Source organism: Camelina sativa, chromosome 11, assembly GCF_030686135.1.
Source record: "Camelina sativa cultivar CO46 ecotype springtype chromosome 11, ASM3068613v1".
NCBI classification, from domain to species: domain Eukaryota; kingdom Viridiplantae; phylum Streptophyta; class Magnoliopsida; order Brassicales; family Brassicaceae; genus Camelina; species Camelina sativa.
The window spans coordinates 8,642,371-8,660,621 of NC_141890.1; the positions used below are offsets into that span (position 1 = coordinate 8,642,371).

Here is an 18,251-nt window from a genome sequence, read left to right on the forward strand (position 1 = left end):
GTTTTTTTTTGGTAGGATTGTTTTTGAAGTTAATGTTGTGAGTTGTGACCAATATTATGGTTTTTGGGATTCTTTTGATCATTGTGACCAATATTTTATTATCCTTATAATTTTGAGACAATAGTGTATTTTCCTTAAAACTATTTTTAGTTAGTACATCGCATCAGATGGCATAATTTTTAGTCATTAGAAACCTTTCATTTGTTTGTCAAAAAAAAAAAGAAAAAATAGAAACCTTTCATTTCAACACATGCAAAATTTCGGCTTTTCTTTAACAAGCCTTGTCTTTGATTCTTGTTTTAAATTTGAAGAAGCAAAAAAAACTCATTATGGAGTTAGTTTACAACTAAGATTTACTTCTAACCTCACACTCTCCTTCTTACAGTTACAAAGTTACAAACAAATGTTTTTTTTACACCTTAATCCCCCAAACAAATTCTTGCTTCTGTCTCAACCGAAACCCAAGAACAATAAAAACAAACCCTAAACAGTAAAAAAAATTTCAAAAAATTTATTTACAAAAAGAGTTGGAATGAATTACCTCGGGTCACAATTCTCCGGTGCTCTCACAGGAGCTCCCGAGATTTGTCGTTACATCATGAACTAAGAGCCTTACAATATTAGTGCGGGAGGATCTAGGGATCTCGAGACATTCTTGAAGATCAGCATCACAAGCAATCAAAACCCATTCGTTATCATCATCGAGATACTTGATATCGAATGTACCTGCATCAAGTTTCAGCCTCTTCGCCACTTCATCCTTCAATTCCATTATACCCGAACCCGAGGATATCCTGAACCGTATAATGTCTTCTTTGTAGCTTGCTTTGATTGTTACCGTTCTCGTTTCCAAGCCTGATGGTTCGCGTGTAACATTTGCAATGGCCTCTTCCTTTGGGGGAGCGTATACATTGTTGTTGCTATTATTATCATTGTTCATCCAGTTTGAGTCTGGAAATTTATCGTCGAATGCTGTAGTGGAGCAGAGATTTCTCAGATCTTTAGAACTTCCAGCGTCTTCGATGAGCATTCCTCGGAAATGGTCTATAGAACCAAGAAGCCTGTTTGGCATTGAAAATGATGCTGCGGATACATCATGATCTCTAGAATAAGGTGGAAAAAAGAGCCCCGGTGATTCACCAACCGTGAATAGCGGATCTTGGTTCGGGACTTTAGCTTCATCTAATTGGTTTCCGTCACATGAGCCGTGAGAGGTCGGGGTCCCAGCGCTCTCATCCACCGTTCGTGACCGCTTGTGACCGTTGCTTGGTAACTCGGGAGAACCATTTGGCTCTTGGGGACTGTGATCACTTGACCAGTGGTTAGGTGAATTGTTGGTGTTTGGTACCTCGGGCGGTTTGGAGCCACTAGGTGAATTTAGTGGCTGTGCTGATGTTTGACCATGTGTCCAAGGGATGGAACTAACGGCCATGGAAGTCAGGTCGAGGCCTCCATCAGTGCCTTGAACAGATTCAATGACTCGTTTCAGTTTTGTGATTGAACGATTCACTTTCTTGATCTTCCTAGATGGCCACCGCGAGATTCCGTGTTGTCTGCAGATTCGCTTCATTGTCGTCGGGCAAACTGAGAAAAGAACAATATAGAGTTCAGTTGAAATATATTTAGCCAGTAACAATAACCAAAACATGAAAGCAGTTCATAGATATAAATTACCTCCAAGACTCTTAGCAGCGTCTTTGAGACTTCCGGTGAAATACTGCTGAAGTACATCCAGACTGATCGTTTTCTCAGTCTTTCCACGTTTTTTCTCTGTTTTCTTCTTCTCCTTAACCACACCATTAACAGTGGCCACGTTGATATTCTCTTTTACTGGATCAGAAGACTGAACCGTAGGCTGAGGAATCAATCGTGTCTCTGTCGCGTTTGACTTAGAACCAGAAAAGGGAACTCGAATTGATTCTATTTTTGAATGGATCTTCTTGTCCGGTAATGCTTGGATGATCTCGAAAGACAATTTGTCATCGTCTTCACCAAAGTCAACCCCAGATGCAACCCGAAGACTCTGAAAGTGTTCTTTCATTGTCACCAAAATAGAACCCAACAGCGAATCTTGCTCTTCGTCGTCTGTTATACTCGAAGGAAGGAAGAATTCAAGAATGTAACTGTCGTCGCCCGTGTAAGAGCTCTGGAGAGAGATTGCAAAACAAGTGGTTAACTTGAACATGAGCGCATAATGGACCAGTGGGTACTGCGTTTTGCAGAACTTGGTGATGTCTCTGCAGAAACACGACCCACCATTGAGAAAAGCTCGTCCAGCGACTCCCTGTCCTTTCTGGAGATGGTGTTCAAGACAGGCATCTCTAAAACCCCATACATGAGCATCCACGACATAGCAGGCCATGTCAGTTGTAGACATGCAGATTTGGCCCATGCAGCTACCGTCAAAGCTGGTGCAGTTTTTCTTTAGACCGCCACCATTCGCAAGAACGCTCCCGTGCTGGCATGGAACCCAAGTCTGAGCCAGAGGCAAGTTATGGGTCTCACATACAACTGTCAGCACTTCCAGAATCTCAGCAAGGGCGTTTTGGCGACTCTCATTGCATATCTGTGAATACCAAGTTCACTCAAAACAGTGAGAACCAGTGCTTAAATGGAAAATGGTAATCCCCAAAATGATAATGTAGCTAACCTGAGTGGTTTGGTGATCAAGTATTTCCGAGCTTTTCAGATTTACCGCCTGACAAAATTACCAAAGCTCGTTATCATTAATAAGGAATTAGAAATATAGTGCTCAGTACGAAAACAAATACTTAAAAGCTGTAGCAAATCACAAAAACAAAGAACTATTAATTTGGATACAACATAATGAGAGATATTAAAGACGCTATAACTTAAATTAGAAGCTAGCAAGATAATGATATGAATTTGTTGTTATTATCAAAGAATAAACCATGCTTTGGAGCGAAAGAGCTTCAAAATGGTAGGTCAAATGATGTGCAGAATTTTTTTACCAACGGTTATTCCTCAATACAACTAGCAGCTAGCAAGGCAAGACTTGCAACTCAATACTCTCATCCATCCACACCAAGTTCTAGGAATCAATTCAGATAAAGGATAAACGTAGGAAGGGTGGAGTATGTGTAGTAGTGAGGAAAGAGAGACAAACCTCAAGGGCTTTGCAAACTTTGTCCACTTCGGGTGCATAGTGTATCTTCTCAGAGGTCATTATAAGTTCGACAACACCTATGCAGGACTGACCCGAAGGATTGAAGACAGGCAGGGCCAGTGTACCACGCACGTTGTAGTGCAAGGCATGGTCGAGCCGGGAGAATTCTTTGCTGGAGTAGTACTGAACATTAGGAGTCCATTCAGGCAATTTCTGACGGAAAACTCGACCAGGGAGTCCGAGCTCAATGTCACTTTCACTATCGACAGAAAACATATATGTGAGAGAGATCATCCTGTATTGATTAAGCCCATTACCGTTAGGATTAAGAACAAAAGGTTGACCCAAAGTCGTCAGCAAATCACGACCATTCTTTCTCACAGGAGCCCAGACCTGAGCCAAAACGTGTTGTTCGGTAGAGTCTTTGAAGTATCGAAGCGCCTGAGTCATCCTCTCTTTGATCACACAGTAGTTGTCTGCGTTCTCTGGCGGGACTAGGCTCATCAATGGAGAAGGAAACTGGAAATTATTGTTATGTTTCTCTGTCGTGTTCTCAGCTGCTGATGGAGAAGAGTCTGCAATTACCAAAACAATTTAAAACCTTCAGGATACTTTAGTACCTTGTTACCCACTACGTCTATAGAACTCAGCTATTTTTAGCAACTTTTATCATTTTACCAGAAAAAGAACTTTGTGAACTGAAGTCACCATACCAAAAATGAACACGAGAAATTTCAAACACTCAGACTCAGAATTAGCAGAAAAAGAAAAAAAAAAAACTAAATTACGTATTGAGATAAGCACCTAAAAAGGGACAAGCAAAGTCAAACGCAGAATCAATCAATCAATCCAATCAAACCAAAAAATCTCTGTTCAATCCGTAAGCAGCAAAGCTTAAATTCAAGCTTAAACCAATTCCATCAGCATCACAAATATTCAAAAATTCGATTCTCCGATCAAGATGTATCTTCAAATTCCTATAAAACGAAATTGGGGAAGACTAACATGGTAGAAAGAGAGGATACTCGGCGAGACGGAAAGAAGGAACACCAGAAGCGGAGCTGTTCTTCTCCTCATCACCACCACCACCGCCGTTAGCGTGATGGTGAATACCACCGTTTCCACCACCGTCTGAGAAAGCCCAAAGAGGCGAGCAAGGCTGCTCAGAAGAAGACGAGACAAAAATAGGAGAAATCATACGATTCGATGAAGATAAGTAAGGGATTTGATCCAACGGCCAGGAACCGTCAAGATCTAAGTCGTCAACATCCATAAGAAGCTCCCTTGACCTCGACGAAGGAGGATGAGCGACGCCGTTTCTACCGGAATTATCATCGGGCTCGCACATTTTTTTATTTAATTATTTTAAATAATCCAAAAGCAGCTTCTGGAATTTATATTTTCCCGTTGCGTCTGCAAATTCTCTTCTATTGATCTGTTTCCGATATGGATAGAAGAAAGAGAGAAGGAAGCGAGAGAGAGAGAGAGAAAGGTCAAATTGGCAGAGTGTGTGATTCCATAATATCACACTGTATCAAACAAACCAACAAATTAAAAATTAAAAATTAAAAAAACATTTTTTCGGATAATATATTGAGATCGATTCTCTGCTTCACAATACAACTGTGTCCCAAATATTTAAAATATTATTATTCTTGTAGATCTTTTTTTTTTATATATATATTCTTCGAGATTTTATTCACCATTCATTATTTTCGACAGCTATAAAATACTATTACTTTTGTTTATTTTTTTACATATATTCTGGTTGTTTGTTCGGATAATTAGGGTAATTTTCTACATACGAATATAATTTTTTGTTTTAAAGTAAAAATTGTGTAAATATAATTAGTACTGTTATTATTCCCTCTGTATCATAACACATGATTTTTTAGAATTTATTTTTGTATCATAATAAATGATTTCTGGATATTTTTATCAATTAATATTAAAAATAATATTAAATTTTAAAAATCATTGACTATTTGTTAATAATTATGAAAATATGTTATTATGAATAATAATGTATTTATTGCTAAATATTAAATATTTTTTAATTTATGTAAAAGTTTCAAAAAATTATCTATTCTAATAGGGAAGAAGTACTTATTAGTGGATATTATTGGCATAGTTTGTAGCATTTTCTGCATTGTCAAGTACGACGGCTGTCTTTAAACGACACGTTCAGCATACCTCGTGGTGGGAATGCACCAATCAAAATTTGCTTTTAATCCTTAAATTATTTATTCAAGTGTGGAAAAATTGTGAAACTTTTATAGTATTAAGAGAGCGGAAAAAAAATATTAAAATTATTATTACGTAATGCCTTTTGGGGATTATTAATGGGAATTTGTGAGAAGTGGAGAAAAGACAAATCCTGGGCCTACCTGATTCTTTTTGGAATTATAGTGCGATTCACTAGTTTAATTTTGATGGATTAGTTCAGTTTTTATATAGTATTTTATAATCCTTCAAGTTGGGTTAATCATGTTGTTTGTATTTAAATACCTACAATTATTAAGAGAAAACCATCTCAATTAACATGAATGTTTTATTTTTTATCAAAGAATTGTTTACTCAAATTTAGGATGAACGGTAATATAAAAAAGTAGTGATATCTCCAAAATTAGTTCTGTATTTTTTTTTTTTTTTGGTTCATCTCTTTCAGAAAGTCGAACATTTATTCTAGAATTTGTAATCTTTCAATTGTAAAATAAATTATTTATATGTCGGTTTTTTATTGGAAGAGAAGATGAGTCACAAAAAGCTTTGCCAAAAAGGAGAAAGAAATATTTACTACAAATGAATAAAATTATAAATATAAATGGATTAGAACTGTTAAAATATTTTGCCACTTGTATTAATAAAACTAGGAACTTTATACTACAGTTTAAGAAAACATTTGACCAAAAATAAAATAAATTAACATATATATATTAAGAAAGCGTCAACTTGATAAGAATTGACAAGGTGAATTAGATGGATCAGCTGTTCCAAAATTCTTCATTATATTATATGCTTAAACGTAATTCTGGAATTAACATAGAAATACAATAATTAAATGTTCAAATGCTCTTTTTATATTGAAAAATGTTTCAATGCTCTTGATTATCAGTAGTTAACAATAAAAATTTTGTTGAGCTTAGGCTTCTTGAGTAAACTAACTCTTCACAGTTCACACCAATGCTTTGCTAACAAAAGAAAAGAAAAAAAATATATATATATATATATATATATATAGTTTGCTAACAAGTTAAGAAAACCATACTAACGGACAAATTAAAAACATAAACAAACACTACTACTAATCTATAGTTGGCTCTATTTATACTTTACCACATCCAGTCAATTGTATTTTATGTATATTATTCATATCAAAAATACAATAGTAATGAAATTGTGATAAGACTCCTAAGTGATAATGGTTTTGGTTTATTTGATGTCGGCGTTGCTGCCAAAAAATGAAAAAAAATTGAAGTCGGCGTTTATTACTGTATTATTTTTTTATTTTATTTTGAGTAAACTAAATTAATTAACAAGGACTACTAATCATACATTTTGTGTTTCTGGGTTTCACGCTACTATAACTTTGTTTTTACATGGTACATTTCCTCAAATAAATATTATAAGTATATTTTCTTTTTACATTTGATACTGTTACAGGTTTGAGGATCGATAATTTCATACCCCACCTAAGGGGTATATTGAATTCCTACCTCAACTTTAGTAATGAGCAAATCCATATATTAACTTAAATAAAATTCAAATTTACTATTTCAACTTGTAAAACGGTGTTGAATCATACACAAACCGTAACGGTGTTAATAGACCGTTAACGGTTGCTTACGTGGAAGCCACGTAAAAACGACGTCGTTTTGAGAAACAAAAGAAACAACTTCTGTTTCTCAAAACGTCGTCGTTTAATGTTTCTTCTTCCCCTTTTCTTTTTTCCCGAGTCGTGAGGTGCAAAAAAGGTAGTAGAGAAATCAGATTAGAGCAAGTCTTTGATAGTATAGCTGAGTTTAAAGAAGTTGTGGTTGACTATGCTCTTAAAACTGGAGAGAATATAAAGTTTACAAGATGGGGATCAGAGAGAAGTGAAGTAAGATGTTCCATTGGAGGGCCTTGCAAATTCAAGATCTACTGCTCCTATGAAGATAAAATTGGAAAGTACATGGTGAAGACATGCAATGATGTGCATGCATGTACAAATGACGGGTTTAGTAGAGTGATCAAGAGTGGAGTCCTTGCTCAGTTGTTCTTGAATGACATTAGGAAGGATCCGACATTCAAGGCTAAGATGATGCAAGATGCGATTGAGGAGCGTTACACAATAGTTGCTACTTATGATCAGTGCCGGACAGCTAGAGCAAAAGCATTAAAGATGATTCAAGAGGAATATGGGTTTGCTTTTCTTATAATTTTCGAGTTAGTCGGTAATATGGGTTTGATTTCTGTTTTGTAGATCAAATCCGGGTTCAACAGTGGACGTTGGAACAATGACTGATGATGCTGGTATCGTCAAGTTTGATAGGTTTTATGTCTGCTTTGAAGCCCTTCGGAAAACTTGGCTTGCATATTGTCGGCCAATAATTGGCATAGATGGCTGCTTCTTAAAAAACGGTGTGAAAGGACAACTGTTGGCAGCTGTAGGAAGAGATGCCAACAATCAGTTCTATCTGGTTGCTTGGGCAGTTTTGCAAACAGAGAACTTTGATGCTTGGTTGTGGTTCATTAAGAAGCTGAAGGTTGATTTGAAGCTTGAAGATGGTGATGGATTTACCCTTATTTCTGATAGAAAAAAGGGCTTGCTCAATGTTGTTGATCAAGAGTTACCAAAGGTGGAACACCGGATGTGTGCACGCCATATCTATGGTAATCTTAGAAGGGTTTATCCAGGTAAAGATTTGCCAAAGAAGTTGTTTTGGGCAGTTGCAAAGAGTTTTAATGTAGCATAGTATAACAGAGCCATTGACGAATTGAAGAAGTTTGATGAAGGAGTGTATGAGGTTGTTATGCAAAGGAATCCGCGAAACTGTAGTCGTGCCTTCTTCAGCTGCAAATCAAGTTGTGAAGATGTTTCTAACAACTTTTCTGAGTCTTACAACAATGCTATCAATAAAGCACGAGAGATGCCATTAGTGGAGATGTTGGAGACAATAAGAAGACAAACTATGATGCATATAGATGTGAGGCTTAAAAAACCAATGAAACGTCAAGGGAAATACACTCTCAAAGTCGCCAACACCATCAAGAAGGAAGAGCTTTTACGAAAGTATTTTCAGGTAATTCCTTGTGGAAATGGGCAGTATGAGGTTCTCGAAAACAAACATGGATTCAAGGTTGATATGAATGCAAAGACATGTGCATGTCGAAGATGGAATATGATAGGTATCCCTTGCCGCCATGTTTTAAGAGTCATATTGACCAAGAAGCACAACCCTGAGGATTATGTGAACTGTGATTGGTACTTGGCATCAACAAATGTCAAGATTTACTCAATCGATCTCAGCAGTTAATGGCATTGGTTTCTGGATAAGATCTCAGGAGCCTAGGATTCGGCCACCACCATGAGAAGTGATAAAAGGTCCAAAAAAGACAGAAAAAAAAAGAAGGGCAAGAATGAGTCTCCAAAGAAGAAGTCAAAAGGAAAAGGATCACAAGAACAGTCGGAGAAGAGGATCAAAGTTTCAAAAGCAGGACGAGAGACTCGTTGTGGTCGGTGTAGTACCGTCGGTCATAATAGAAGAAGTTGTCCTAGTGTGGGAGTCGTTGGTAGAAGGTGGAAGAAGAAATCTGGTGAAGAACAAAGCCAAGGTCCAAACCAAGGACAAAGCCAAGGACTAAGTGAAGGACTAAGCCAAGGACTAAGTCAAGGACCAGGCCAAGGTCCAAGCCAGCCATCTCAGAATAATTAATGGTGAGGCTTTCATTGATCATAAAACTCCTGCTTATTAAGTTTCATCACTCAGATTTTTCTTGTTCTCATTTTTGTAGTGTATTAATGGAAGGAAGGAAGGGACATATGGAAGTTAGTTTTTGGTTTAAGTCTCATGAGATTGAAAGTTTTTGTGGTAATCTCATGGAAGTTTATGGATGTATTTAGGTGAATTTCAAGTTTTTTGTTGTAATCCAAACATGGTTTTTATCTAATCAAAACTTATTGATATCTTCTATGTCTAATATGTAATCAAAACCTTCATTACTCAATTTTTATGTTAATCTTAACATAGTTAACAATACAAACACTTATCAAATCCATACATTCTTACTTAAACCATCCAACACATTACCAAACCAAGAACATTACATTACACAAACATTACATAGTAGACAAAAGCCATAACCAAACCACCACACACAATCATGTTCTTGAAGCATCTTAGCTTTTGAATCTCTTTCTCACAAGAACTTACCACACCTTTAAGATCTACAATCTCTTTTTCACATCTTTCTGCGATTTTTTTGATAGCTTCTAACTCATCTAATCCCTTTGCTAAGCTTCCCACTTCTCTTTCTATCTTGTCAACTACACTTTCAAACTCTTCCATCTCCTCAACCATGCTTATGTCGGTCCACTTAAACAGATGAGACGGATTCTGATACAAATATACACAAATGAGAAGATTAAGAGAATAATTTTCATCATTATAAACTAACTAGCTTAGGATTACCTCGTCGGATCCATTAGGACAACAATGAAAGAGTCTTCCAGGATTTTTCATTGTGTTAGAAGTCTTCATTACAGAGAATCTACCACATCTACATTTTCGTGGGATCCCTCTTCCAATCACAGTGAATCTGTCGCTCACTCCTTCACCAATTAACGGATTCATCAATTCAAAGTTAAATAATTTTTCTATCAAAATACACAAAAACAGGTAATTAAATACATTATCATCTCAAATAGTTCTCAATTACTCACCTGAAGAAGCTGATGATGAAGACATCTTGCTCGATTGAACCCAACAATCCTAACTATTTAAAAAATCCCCAAATCAATTAACAAAGAATGACGAGTCGAGAAAGAATAAAAGAGGAAGAAGAAGAAGCATTAAACGACGTCGTTCTGAAAAACAGAAGTTGTTTCTTTTGTTAACAGTTTATTAACACCGTTACGACTTGTGTATGATTCAACACCGTTTTATAAATTGGGATAGTAAATTTGAATTTGATTTAAGTTAATGTTTGGATTTGTTCATTACCAAAACTAGGGTAGAAATTCTAAGGGATATGAAAATACCGATTTTCTTTATAGATTTTCATGGAAGGCTATAATTAAGTAGAACATATTAGATTACTAAAATACCAAGTGGAGGAATTATTTAAAAAAAACAAGCATAAAAGTGTGGGATCGAAATGGAACAGGCGATAGTATCATTAGTCTTCTTTTTAATTTTAATAGCCAACGAATAAAATAAAGCCAAAATCGTGATACGGGTTCCACTTTCGATAGTTTGTACTTTGTATATTTATTATGATTATGGAAATCATATATTTTCAACCATAAAATAATAAAAAACGTAAAGAAATCCCACTATCTACTTTGTTTTTTGGTTTGCAGAATATGTCATATATATTTTCCAAGTTTCGAGTTTAAAGTATATTTTTTAGAAAAAATGTCACCCTCACCATTCCCTTTGGCGTTTGTACATCAACTCAAAAGTAGTGGTCGGGAAGTTATATGAGATCCATTACATGATCTGGAATTATCGTCTCGAGATTTCATATATCCGGAGTCTTTTGAATGGATAACTTATAAATTAGCGTCATAAACTTGCGGAGTGCGGACTGGTTATATATAACCGTATAAGATGTTCTGCCATGAACAGTTTAATGTTAGAGTTAGATTTTATAGTTAGGTTAAAAAATGTAAATCACTCTTCTAACGTTTTCAAAACACAAATAACAAACCTTTACTACAAGCTTCTCGTTATTCCGCGTAAAAACCATTACTCATGAGTCTTCCTTATAAAAATATCCGAAACCTTCAAATGTTTTTTAGCTTTAACTGTCCTCTGCCAAGAAATATACATATAGAACATAATTATTATATGCTGATTTTTCATCAATAGATCAGCGTCATAGATACAACGATCGCAAGCCAACTCTTGAAATCAATAATCATAATAAAACGAACAGATCAAGCTGAGAAACCGGTGAAGATGTCTTTATATAATAGTCTGTGTTGTCTTATGCTTTTTTAATTAGCGTGTTTCAATTTTGTAGAAAAACATGTTTGATTCAGAAATATATAAAGAAAAAGTATCACACTCAATATGACATAGTTCTCTCTTTCACCATAAAATTATTTGTGACCATCCATCCATACATATATAAATATCTCAAAAGAATCTACGTAAGATTCGTTGTGTAATTTTTTTTGTATATTTCTTCATTACGGTTGATTATAGTTTCTCTTAAACCTCTCCGAAATTTTAACGGCATCGGTCATTATGTTACGAACTTACGATCGCATGAGACATACGGAGACAAACCAATATGACTAAAACGTTTTTTTTGTTTTGGACAAATATGACTAAAACGTTAGATTCTAAAACTTTTCAGTCTTTGTTGATATAGAACAAGACGACAAATAGCAGTGTAGTCACTAACATAATAATTAACATTTTAAGAGTAATCATTATGGATGGTCGGCTATATAAATAAACAATACAATGAAATAGTTTGTTTTTTTGTCGCCAGTAAACTTACTTTATTCAGTGGTTTTGACGACGTCAAAGAGCAATATATATATTATTGAATTACTTTTTCTTTTACCGAATCTTTTTTCTTAATATAAATACTGTAGTAAACTTTAATGTGCTCATACTGAAATTAAAAAATTCACACTATTCGTATAGATATGACATGTACTGTTGTAAATAAAAAGACATCACATTGCCTTGGTAAAAGATTATTGATTCATGTGGAAAATGTCCAAAAAGAACTAGCGACACCGCAAAAAACTATATTATTAATCACACGTAAGAAGAACTTGTTCAAATTCGGCTGCCTAATAATGAACATGAAAAATTTAAGATAGAATAATAAAAACACCTAGAAGATATGTTACTACTGTTTGCCAAAAAAAAGAAAAGAAAAAAAATACTCCCTCCGGTTTTGTTTACTTGACGTTTTAAGAATTTTTGCGTGGATTAAGAAAGTTAGTATATTGACAGAACTAACCTCATAAATAACACAAATTTACAATTTTATTTTTCATACATAATTTTTTTTGTTTTTACAATCTAAATCCAAAAACAAATACAGAAAACAAGATGAAAAAAGTAAATATACTTTAAGCTACGCCGGCGTGATTATGACGGTGAAAACTCGATTAGAGCGGTTGTTGAGTACTCCACCTGCGGCAGACTCGATTGAAGCAGCTGTTGTGTACACCACCGATGACGGACCCGATCGGAGAGGCTGCTGTTTACTCCACTGACGACGGACCCGATCGGAGCGGCTGCTGCTTACTCCACCGACGACGGACTTCAATATGTAATTGATCTCAATTTTTTGTTTTATTCAATCACTTCCAGTTCTTCTTCTTCTTCATTTTCCTCTGTTTCTTTTTCTACTACTACTTCCTTTTCTATTCAATATATGGAGTAACGAAGCAAGACGGCTAAGAATTATTCTCCTTCTAATGATAAACTACACAATCTAAGTCACTAGGTTTTGTAAAATTAGTTAATTGATTTCTCAGATTTGATTTGGGCTTTGATTTCCAATAGGTTTGCTTCCATTGAGAGTAAGTTTGTTTGTCACAAACAAGGAGTGATGTGGTTACATTTTGTTTTGTTCAAGTCGTAATTCTTTCTTGTTGAGTCTGAGTGGAGTTTTGAAAATTACCATTTAGAAGAGTTTAGTATTGTTTTCTTGTTTTGTTCAATAGTACTCTGTGACGTAATAATCATTATGACTTTTTTCTTCACTTCTTTCCTGTTTATGTTCATTAGCCTCAGAACAGTGTTGTTCTGCTTTACCTGTTGAATGAGAGGATTAACTTCTAGTTTTGTTTCTCATGGCAGAGAAATGATTATTAGTGTATTGATGTTGAGCTCCTCAGACGCCTTGCTTATGTTACAACTTTTTGTTTAATCTCCAATATCATAATGTTTTTTACTTGTTTGCAGCATTAAGGGTTTTGTGGTTACACCTGAGCTTGCTTTATTTGCAACACTTGGTATTCCTTTGTATCATGAGAAACCGAGTAAATCATGTTGCCATTTGAAACCGAGTAAATCATTTTTGAAAATTTATACTATTCCTTATAGACAGCTCAAAACAAGAACAGTTATGCTTTTGTAGTGTCGGGGCTTTTTTCTTAAATGGCATTTGGAGCACAAATAGCATTCTTTTCTCTGTTCTTATGGTCATGCTTTTGTGACCGAATGTGGAGCTTTGTATTTAAGCTAGTGCATATATAACTTTTAAGTTAGAGACATGTTATGTGATTACCTGAATAACATTTCACTTGGTCTATCTAAAAGCTTCTGTAATTATCCTCCATGGCAGTGATGGATTTGTCTTTTCTTGTTTCCTTATTTTCAAAAGATGATAAAATGCTTCTCAAGATGGTTGCTTGTTTTGTTCTGATAGTTTTAGTGGTTTAAGGAGATAGTGATGAATTCATAGTAGCTCGATCATATTCAGACATGGTGTTGTTTGTATTTTAAAGTCAAATGTGTTTAACTTACCATTTCCATTGACATATTGTAGGCAGAAGCAATCAAATTGATCGTGGCAGCAGTCCTAGTAAGTGTTGGTAAAGGCTCTTCTAACAAAGGTATAAATGCTAGTAATTCAGATCAAATGCTCTCTTATGGAATCAATTAGCATCTGTTTGTTGATTTTTATGGGTTTAATGATTGGAATCCTTACCTTTTAGTATTCTTCCCAATTTAATGGGATACATAAACACGTTTTGACTAAGAATTTGAGAATATAAATGGAGGGAAACAAGAATTTTCACTTAGAAGAATGAAAATAATGGAGGCAAAAATTTACTCCCACTACTACAATTCAATTTTTTTTACGTGTCTATATATTACTTGTAACATGTCATGTTACTAATCATTCTCCATGGCTAACTTTGATCTAAAATTTTCACCTTCAAACAATAAAAATCATTCCTTTGATTTGAATTCGATTCCAGCTAATAGTGACGATCATGATTCTGAATATGGAGATTTTAGAGAGAAAGGTGACACTGTTCCTGTGGCTGAGGAAACAGATATTGAAAGTGGCAATCCTACTGTAAGGATTATATCATCTTCTGAAAGTACCATTGTAATCGACCTCAACATGAGACCAACGGAAGAGGATTCTGAAATAATAGAGTTAGATGTCGAGCAGCTATACGAAGAAACTGAAGATCACATGGTTGGAGACCAAGGTAAATTGAATCATTAGTTGTCTTTTTTTTTTTTTGGGAAACATGTAGTATTATTGATGTCGATTCATATTTTTTCCATTTGGACTAGGACCAAACGAAAATGAAGAGAATCAAGATCACTTAGTTGGAGACCAAGGTAAGTTCTCTTGTTAACGTGAAATATAACTTGTATATACATTCCAAGTATAATGTAAGTATGTATTTTTTCATGATGATATGTGTGCTGATTTATAAAAAATTAACGGTTTGGAGCAGGTCCTAACGCAAATGGTAACATCACAGCTAGAAATAAAAGGGATTACAGTAATGCTCATAGGTGGGCAGTGTATAACGCTTTACTTGAAAGGAGTGTGAATGGAAAGCTGGGTAAAAGTACCAAAAGAGAGGTATCGAATTTACTGAGGATGCATATTCGAACGGTTCAAAGAATATGGAGACAAGCTAAAGCCACTCCCGCTGGTGTATTGGTTGATGTGTCCCAAAGAAGGAAAAATAGATGTGGGCGCAAGAAAATTCTTATTGACATACAATGAATCATTGATACACCTCTACATCGACGGACGACTTTGAGGACGTTCGCTGAAGCCCTTGGGATAAGTCACTCAACACTATATAAACGTGTGAAAGAAGGCCTTCTACGACGCCATTCCAATGCTCTGAAACCACATATGAATGAAGAAAACAAGGTAGCTAGATTACGGTTTTGCCTATCAATGTTGGATCCTAACAGTTTGAATCATGAACCAAAATTTATTGATATGTACAACATTGTGCATATTGATGAAAAGTGGTTCTATATGACCAAAAGAAAAGAGAACTACTATCTACTTCCTGAAGAAGAAGACCCCATACGGACATGTCAAAGTAAGAACTTCATTGGAAAAGTTATGATGTTGGTTGCAATGGCTCGTCCGAGATTCAATGATGAAGGAATCGAAACATTTTCTGGAAAGATTGGGGTTTTTCCTTTTGTCACTTTTCAGGCTGCACAAAGACGGAGTAGAAACAGAGAAGCTGGGACTATGGAAATAAAACCCATTACATCAGTTAAAAGAGACGACATAAGAAGATGTTTGCTTGAAGAAGTTCTTCCCCAGATTCGTGAGAAATGGCCTAGTGAGGATGTCGGAAAAGTTATCTTTATTCAACAAGATAACGCAAGAACGCATATGGCTCCGAGCGATGTAGAATTTCAAGCTGTGGCTTTACAAAATGGTTTTGACATTCGATTGATGTGTCAGCCGCCAAATTCTCCAGATCTAAATGTTCTTGATCTTGGATTTTTTAGTGCTATCCAAGCATTACAACATAAGGTATGTCCGAAGAACATTGAAGAGCTTATTCACGCGGTGACTACGTCTTTCGAAGCATATCCACCGAGAAAGATAAACCACATTTTCTTAACTCTGCAACTGTGCATGCAAGAAACAATGAGAATTGGAGGATCTAATAACTATAAAATCCCACATATGAAGAAAGAAGCGTTGGAACGAGAGGGTCTTCTTCCTTCACAAATAATATGTAATTCTACTATAGTAGAAAATGTAATAAACCAGCTAGGAGTGTGAGATTTGCTTAGTCTTTCTCATTCTTTTTTATCATAAGCATTATTCAGATTTCCTTAATAAAAGAGTCTTTCCCATTCTTTTTTATCATAAGCATTATTCAGATTTCCTTCTTTTTTATCATAAGCATTATTCAGATTTCCTTAATATAAAGAGTCACTCTAGTAATACTAGAAATTTTTTTATTACTCCATTGATAATTGGAGGACATAGAAGAAATTGAACATCAATGAAATCATCTTATAATGGATCTCAAATCTAAAAAACTTTTGGGCAATTAATCTTCAAAATATGCAATATCATATCTGGAATAAGTTCTCCGTCGCCGTAATAGCGTTGGTTGAGATCAAAATCATGCACCACGTTGGGATTGACATGAGCAATCGCTACACCTAAATGAAGCTCTTCTTCTTCTTCTTTTTCTTTTTCTTCTTCCTCCAAAGGGACTTTGTTAAGATCAAAATCATGCATTAGGATGGATCGACATCAGCATTTTCTTCGTTCAAGTCAAGTTCTCCTTCGAAAGGGATTTTGTTGAGATCAAAACCATGAACCATTAAACCAACATCATGATTTTCTTCCACCTTCAAGAAATTGTTGAATGAATTTGCCATTTTCTCTAAATGTTTGACAATGAAGAAAATTGAGTATGTTTATAAGTAGAACAAAGTGACTCATCGTATTATCCAACATGATCAAATTACGTGACTTTTCAATTAATTATAAATTGTGTTAGTTTTGAATTAGGTTAGTTTTTAATAAGGCTGTTTTGGGAATTTTATTGTAAATGTTATCTTGAAAAATGGAAACGACAAGTAATCCTAAACAGAAAAATTACTCTAAAACGTCAAGTAAACTAAACCAGAGGGAGTATGTTACTACTATTGATTTAAAAAACCGAGGGTCCATTAAAAATTAGTAGTTGACAAATAAATACACATAGTAAATGAGAAAAATGTCAACGCATGCCAACATTTCCAAGATAACGGGGTCAACTTGTAGATTGGTAAATAGCGAATTACGTGAAGAAAACGATCGAGACATATATTGATTGACGATATGAAGTTATCGATCAAACCTTCCTGCAAAAGATATTATCTGATTAAACCCTTAGAATATTATTAATTTAATAGTATGATTGAGAGACTTTTTCTCAAAAATGTTAAATGTTAAATCAAAAACCTCCCGTTACAACAAATTATTATTTTTAAAAATATCTAACATGATCGCATCTTCATATTAATTGTAATGGTCAATGTTTTTTTTCTTTATTGATAAAGAATTATAATAGTTAATGTTGCACCAACCATGATACAAATCCCAAAAGTTTTGAAATCTAAAAACCACATCAGTTAAAATATGCATGTTATATACAACTTGGTAAAACCACATCAGTTAAATCTTAAATTAGATATTTAATTTATAGAAGTTTTACTGTATTTTTATATAGGGAAAAAATGGACAGCAATATGAAGTATAACTGAATACATAGTCACACATACCAATTTTAAAAATGTATTGCCAACTACATCAAGTGAATGTATTATATTGTCACATATACCAGCTATATAATGATAAGTACTTAACATCACAATTATTATATTTCGGTTGTTTGTCAGAATTCAGTGTTGACCAGGTTTGACTGGCGTTTACCAACAAATTTTTTTATTTTATTTTATTATTGTATTAGAAACAAAAAAATAAAACTGTTTTATAGAATAATTTATTGTCTTTTAATAATTAACAAAATACCTTTATTCATTATAAAGATATATTTTATATTTGTTAATGCAATAATCTTATAATAGTTTTTTTTCAATTGCAAAACTTAACTATAAATAAATTAAAAATCAAAATTTTTCAGATATTAAAAATTTTATTTTTACCACATATCTATGAGTAAATGACTTTTATTAGGGGGTTTTTTAAAAATACCCTTTTTCTATGTAACTTTTAAAAATACCCTTTCATGTTGTATATTTTCAAAAATAACAATTTTCTATGTATAAAACAACTAAATTCTAAGCCCTAAACTCCAAATACTAAACCCTAACCCTTCAAAACTATAACCTAAATATACAATAGAGAACCCAAACCTAAAAAAAAATTCTAAAAATTAATTTAATATATTGTAATGTGTAAAAGAGGGTAAAAA

General features: G+C 34.4%; 4 protein-coding genes across 11 annotated transcripts; 2 read left to right on the forward strand and 2 right to left on the reverse strand.

Annotated features, from left to right (window-relative positions):
- Nucleotides 1–304: 304 nt before the first annotated feature.
- LOC104722597 (protein NLP7) lies at nucleotides 305–4,791 on the reverse strand. 3 transcript variants are annotated; one of them, XM_087474633.1, is made up of 6 exons: nucleotides 4,133–4,660; nucleotides 3,521–3,702; nucleotides 3,128–3,386; nucleotides 2,651–2,698; nucleotides 1,675–2,566; nucleotides 305–1,584 (listed from the first exon to the last, which is right to left on the reverse strand). In XM_087474633.1, the coding sequence occupies exons 3-6, from the start codon at nucleotides 3,185–3,187 to the stop codon at nucleotides 548–550; spliced, it is 2,037 nt and encodes a 678-aa protein (XP_087330759.1). In that variant the 5' UTR covers nucleotides 3,188–3,386; nucleotides 3,521–3,702; nucleotides 4,133–4,660; the 3' UTR covers nucleotides 305–547. The 3 variants fall into 3 exon arrangements, with proteins under 3 accessions (XP_087330759.1, XP_087330758.1, XP_087330757.1); XM_087474632.1 differs by having other exon boundaries at nucleotides 3,128–3,422; nucleotides 4,133–4,639; XM_087474631.1 differs by having other exon boundaries at nucleotides 3,128–3,702; nucleotides 4,133–4,791.
- Nucleotides 4,792–7,301: 2,510 nt separating this feature from the next.
- Nucleotides 7,302–8,646, forward strand: LOC104727783 (uncharacterized). The gene is made up of 3 exons (XM_087472322.1): nucleotides 7,302–7,531; nucleotides 7,593–8,026; nucleotides 8,126–8,646. The coding sequence occupies exons 1-3, from the start codon at nucleotides 7,302–7,304 to the stop codon at nucleotides 8,644–8,646; spliced, it is 1,185 nt and encodes a 394-aa protein (XP_087328448.1).
- Nucleotides 8,647–9,438: 792 nt separating this feature from the next.
- Nucleotides 9,439–10,077, reverse strand: LOC104727784 (uncharacterized protein At4g04775-like). Its single transcript, XM_010446858.1, has 3 exons — nucleotides 10,053–10,077; nucleotides 9,802–9,941; nucleotides 9,439–9,726 (listed from the first exon to the last, which is right to left on the reverse strand). The coding sequence occupies exons 1-3, from the start codon at nucleotides 10,075–10,077 to the stop codon at nucleotides 9,439–9,441; spliced, it is 453 nt and encodes a 150-aa protein (XP_010445160.1).
- A 2,253-nt stretch (nucleotides 10,078–12,330) lies between these two features.
- LOC104722599 (uncharacterized) lies at nucleotides 12,331–16,173 on the forward strand. Of its 6 annotated transcripts, none has more exons than XM_087474642.1 (5): nucleotides 12,331–12,631; nucleotides 13,856–13,922; nucleotides 14,292–14,531; nucleotides 14,620–14,667; nucleotides 14,787–16,173. In XM_087474642.1, exon 5 carries the CDS (start codon nucleotides 15,200–15,202, stop codon nucleotides 16,097–16,099), a length of 900 nt encoding a protein of 299 aa, XP_087330768.1. In that variant the 5' UTR covers nucleotides 12,331–12,631; nucleotides 13,856–13,922; nucleotides 14,292–14,531; nucleotides 14,620–14,667; nucleotides 14,787–15,199; the 3' UTR covers nucleotides 16,100–16,173. The 6 variants fall into 3 exon arrangements, with proteins under 6 accessions (XP_087330768.1, XP_010439098.1, XP_087330769.1 ...); XM_087474643.1 differs by having other exon boundaries at nucleotides 14,325–14,531; XM_087474644.1 differs by having other exon boundaries at nucleotides 14,332–14,531.
- Nucleotides 16,174–18,251: the final 2,078 nt, after the last annotated feature.

What these genes read in the sequence shown, in the direction of transcription:
- LOC104722599 (XM_087474642.1), top strand. Translation starts at nt 15,200, where the DNA reads ATGAATGAAGAAAACAAGGTAGCTAGATTACGGTTTTGCCTATCAATG.
- LOC104727783 (XM_087472322.1), top strand. Translation starts at nt 7,302, where the DNA reads ATGGTGAAGACATGCAATGATGTGCATGCATGTACAAATGACGGGTTT. An exon ending in ATGATTCAAGAGGAATATGG is followed by an intron (nt 7,532 to 7,592) that starts GTTTGCTTTTCT and finishes TCTGTTTTGTAG; the next exon opens with ATCAAATCCGGGTTCAACAG. An exon ending in TCTTAGAAGGGTTTATCCAG is followed by an intron (nt 8,027 to 8,125) that starts GTAAAGATTTGC and finishes AGTTTGATGAAG; the next exon opens with GAGTGTATGAGGTTGTTATG.
- LOC104727784 (XM_010446858.1), bottom strand. Translation starts at nt 10,077, where the DNA reads ATGTCTTCATCATCAGCTTCTTCAG. An exon ending in TTCATCATCAGCTTCTTCAG is followed by an intron (nt 9,942 to 10,052) that starts GTGAGTAATTGA and finishes TAATTGGTGAAG; the next exon opens with GAGTGAGCGACAGATTCACT. An exon ending in GTCCTAATGGATCCGACGAG is followed by an intron (nt 9,727 to 9,801) that starts GTAATCCTAAGC and finishes TATTTGTATCAG; the next exon opens with AATCCGTCTCATCTGTTTAA.
- LOC104722597 (XM_087474631.1), bottom strand. Translation starts at nt 4,475, where the DNA reads ATGTGCGAGCCCGATGATAATTCCGGTAGAAACGGCGTCGCTCATCCT. An exon ending in AAGTTTGCAAAGCCCTTGAG is followed by an intron (nt 2,699 to 3,127) that starts GTTTGTCTCTCT and finishes TAATTTTGTCAG; the next exon opens with GCGGTAAATCTGAAAAGCTC. An exon ending in TTGATCACCAAACCACTCAG is followed by an intron (nt 2,567 to 2,650) that starts GTTAGCTACATT and finishes TGGTATTCACAG; the next exon opens with ATATGCAATGAGAGTCGCCA.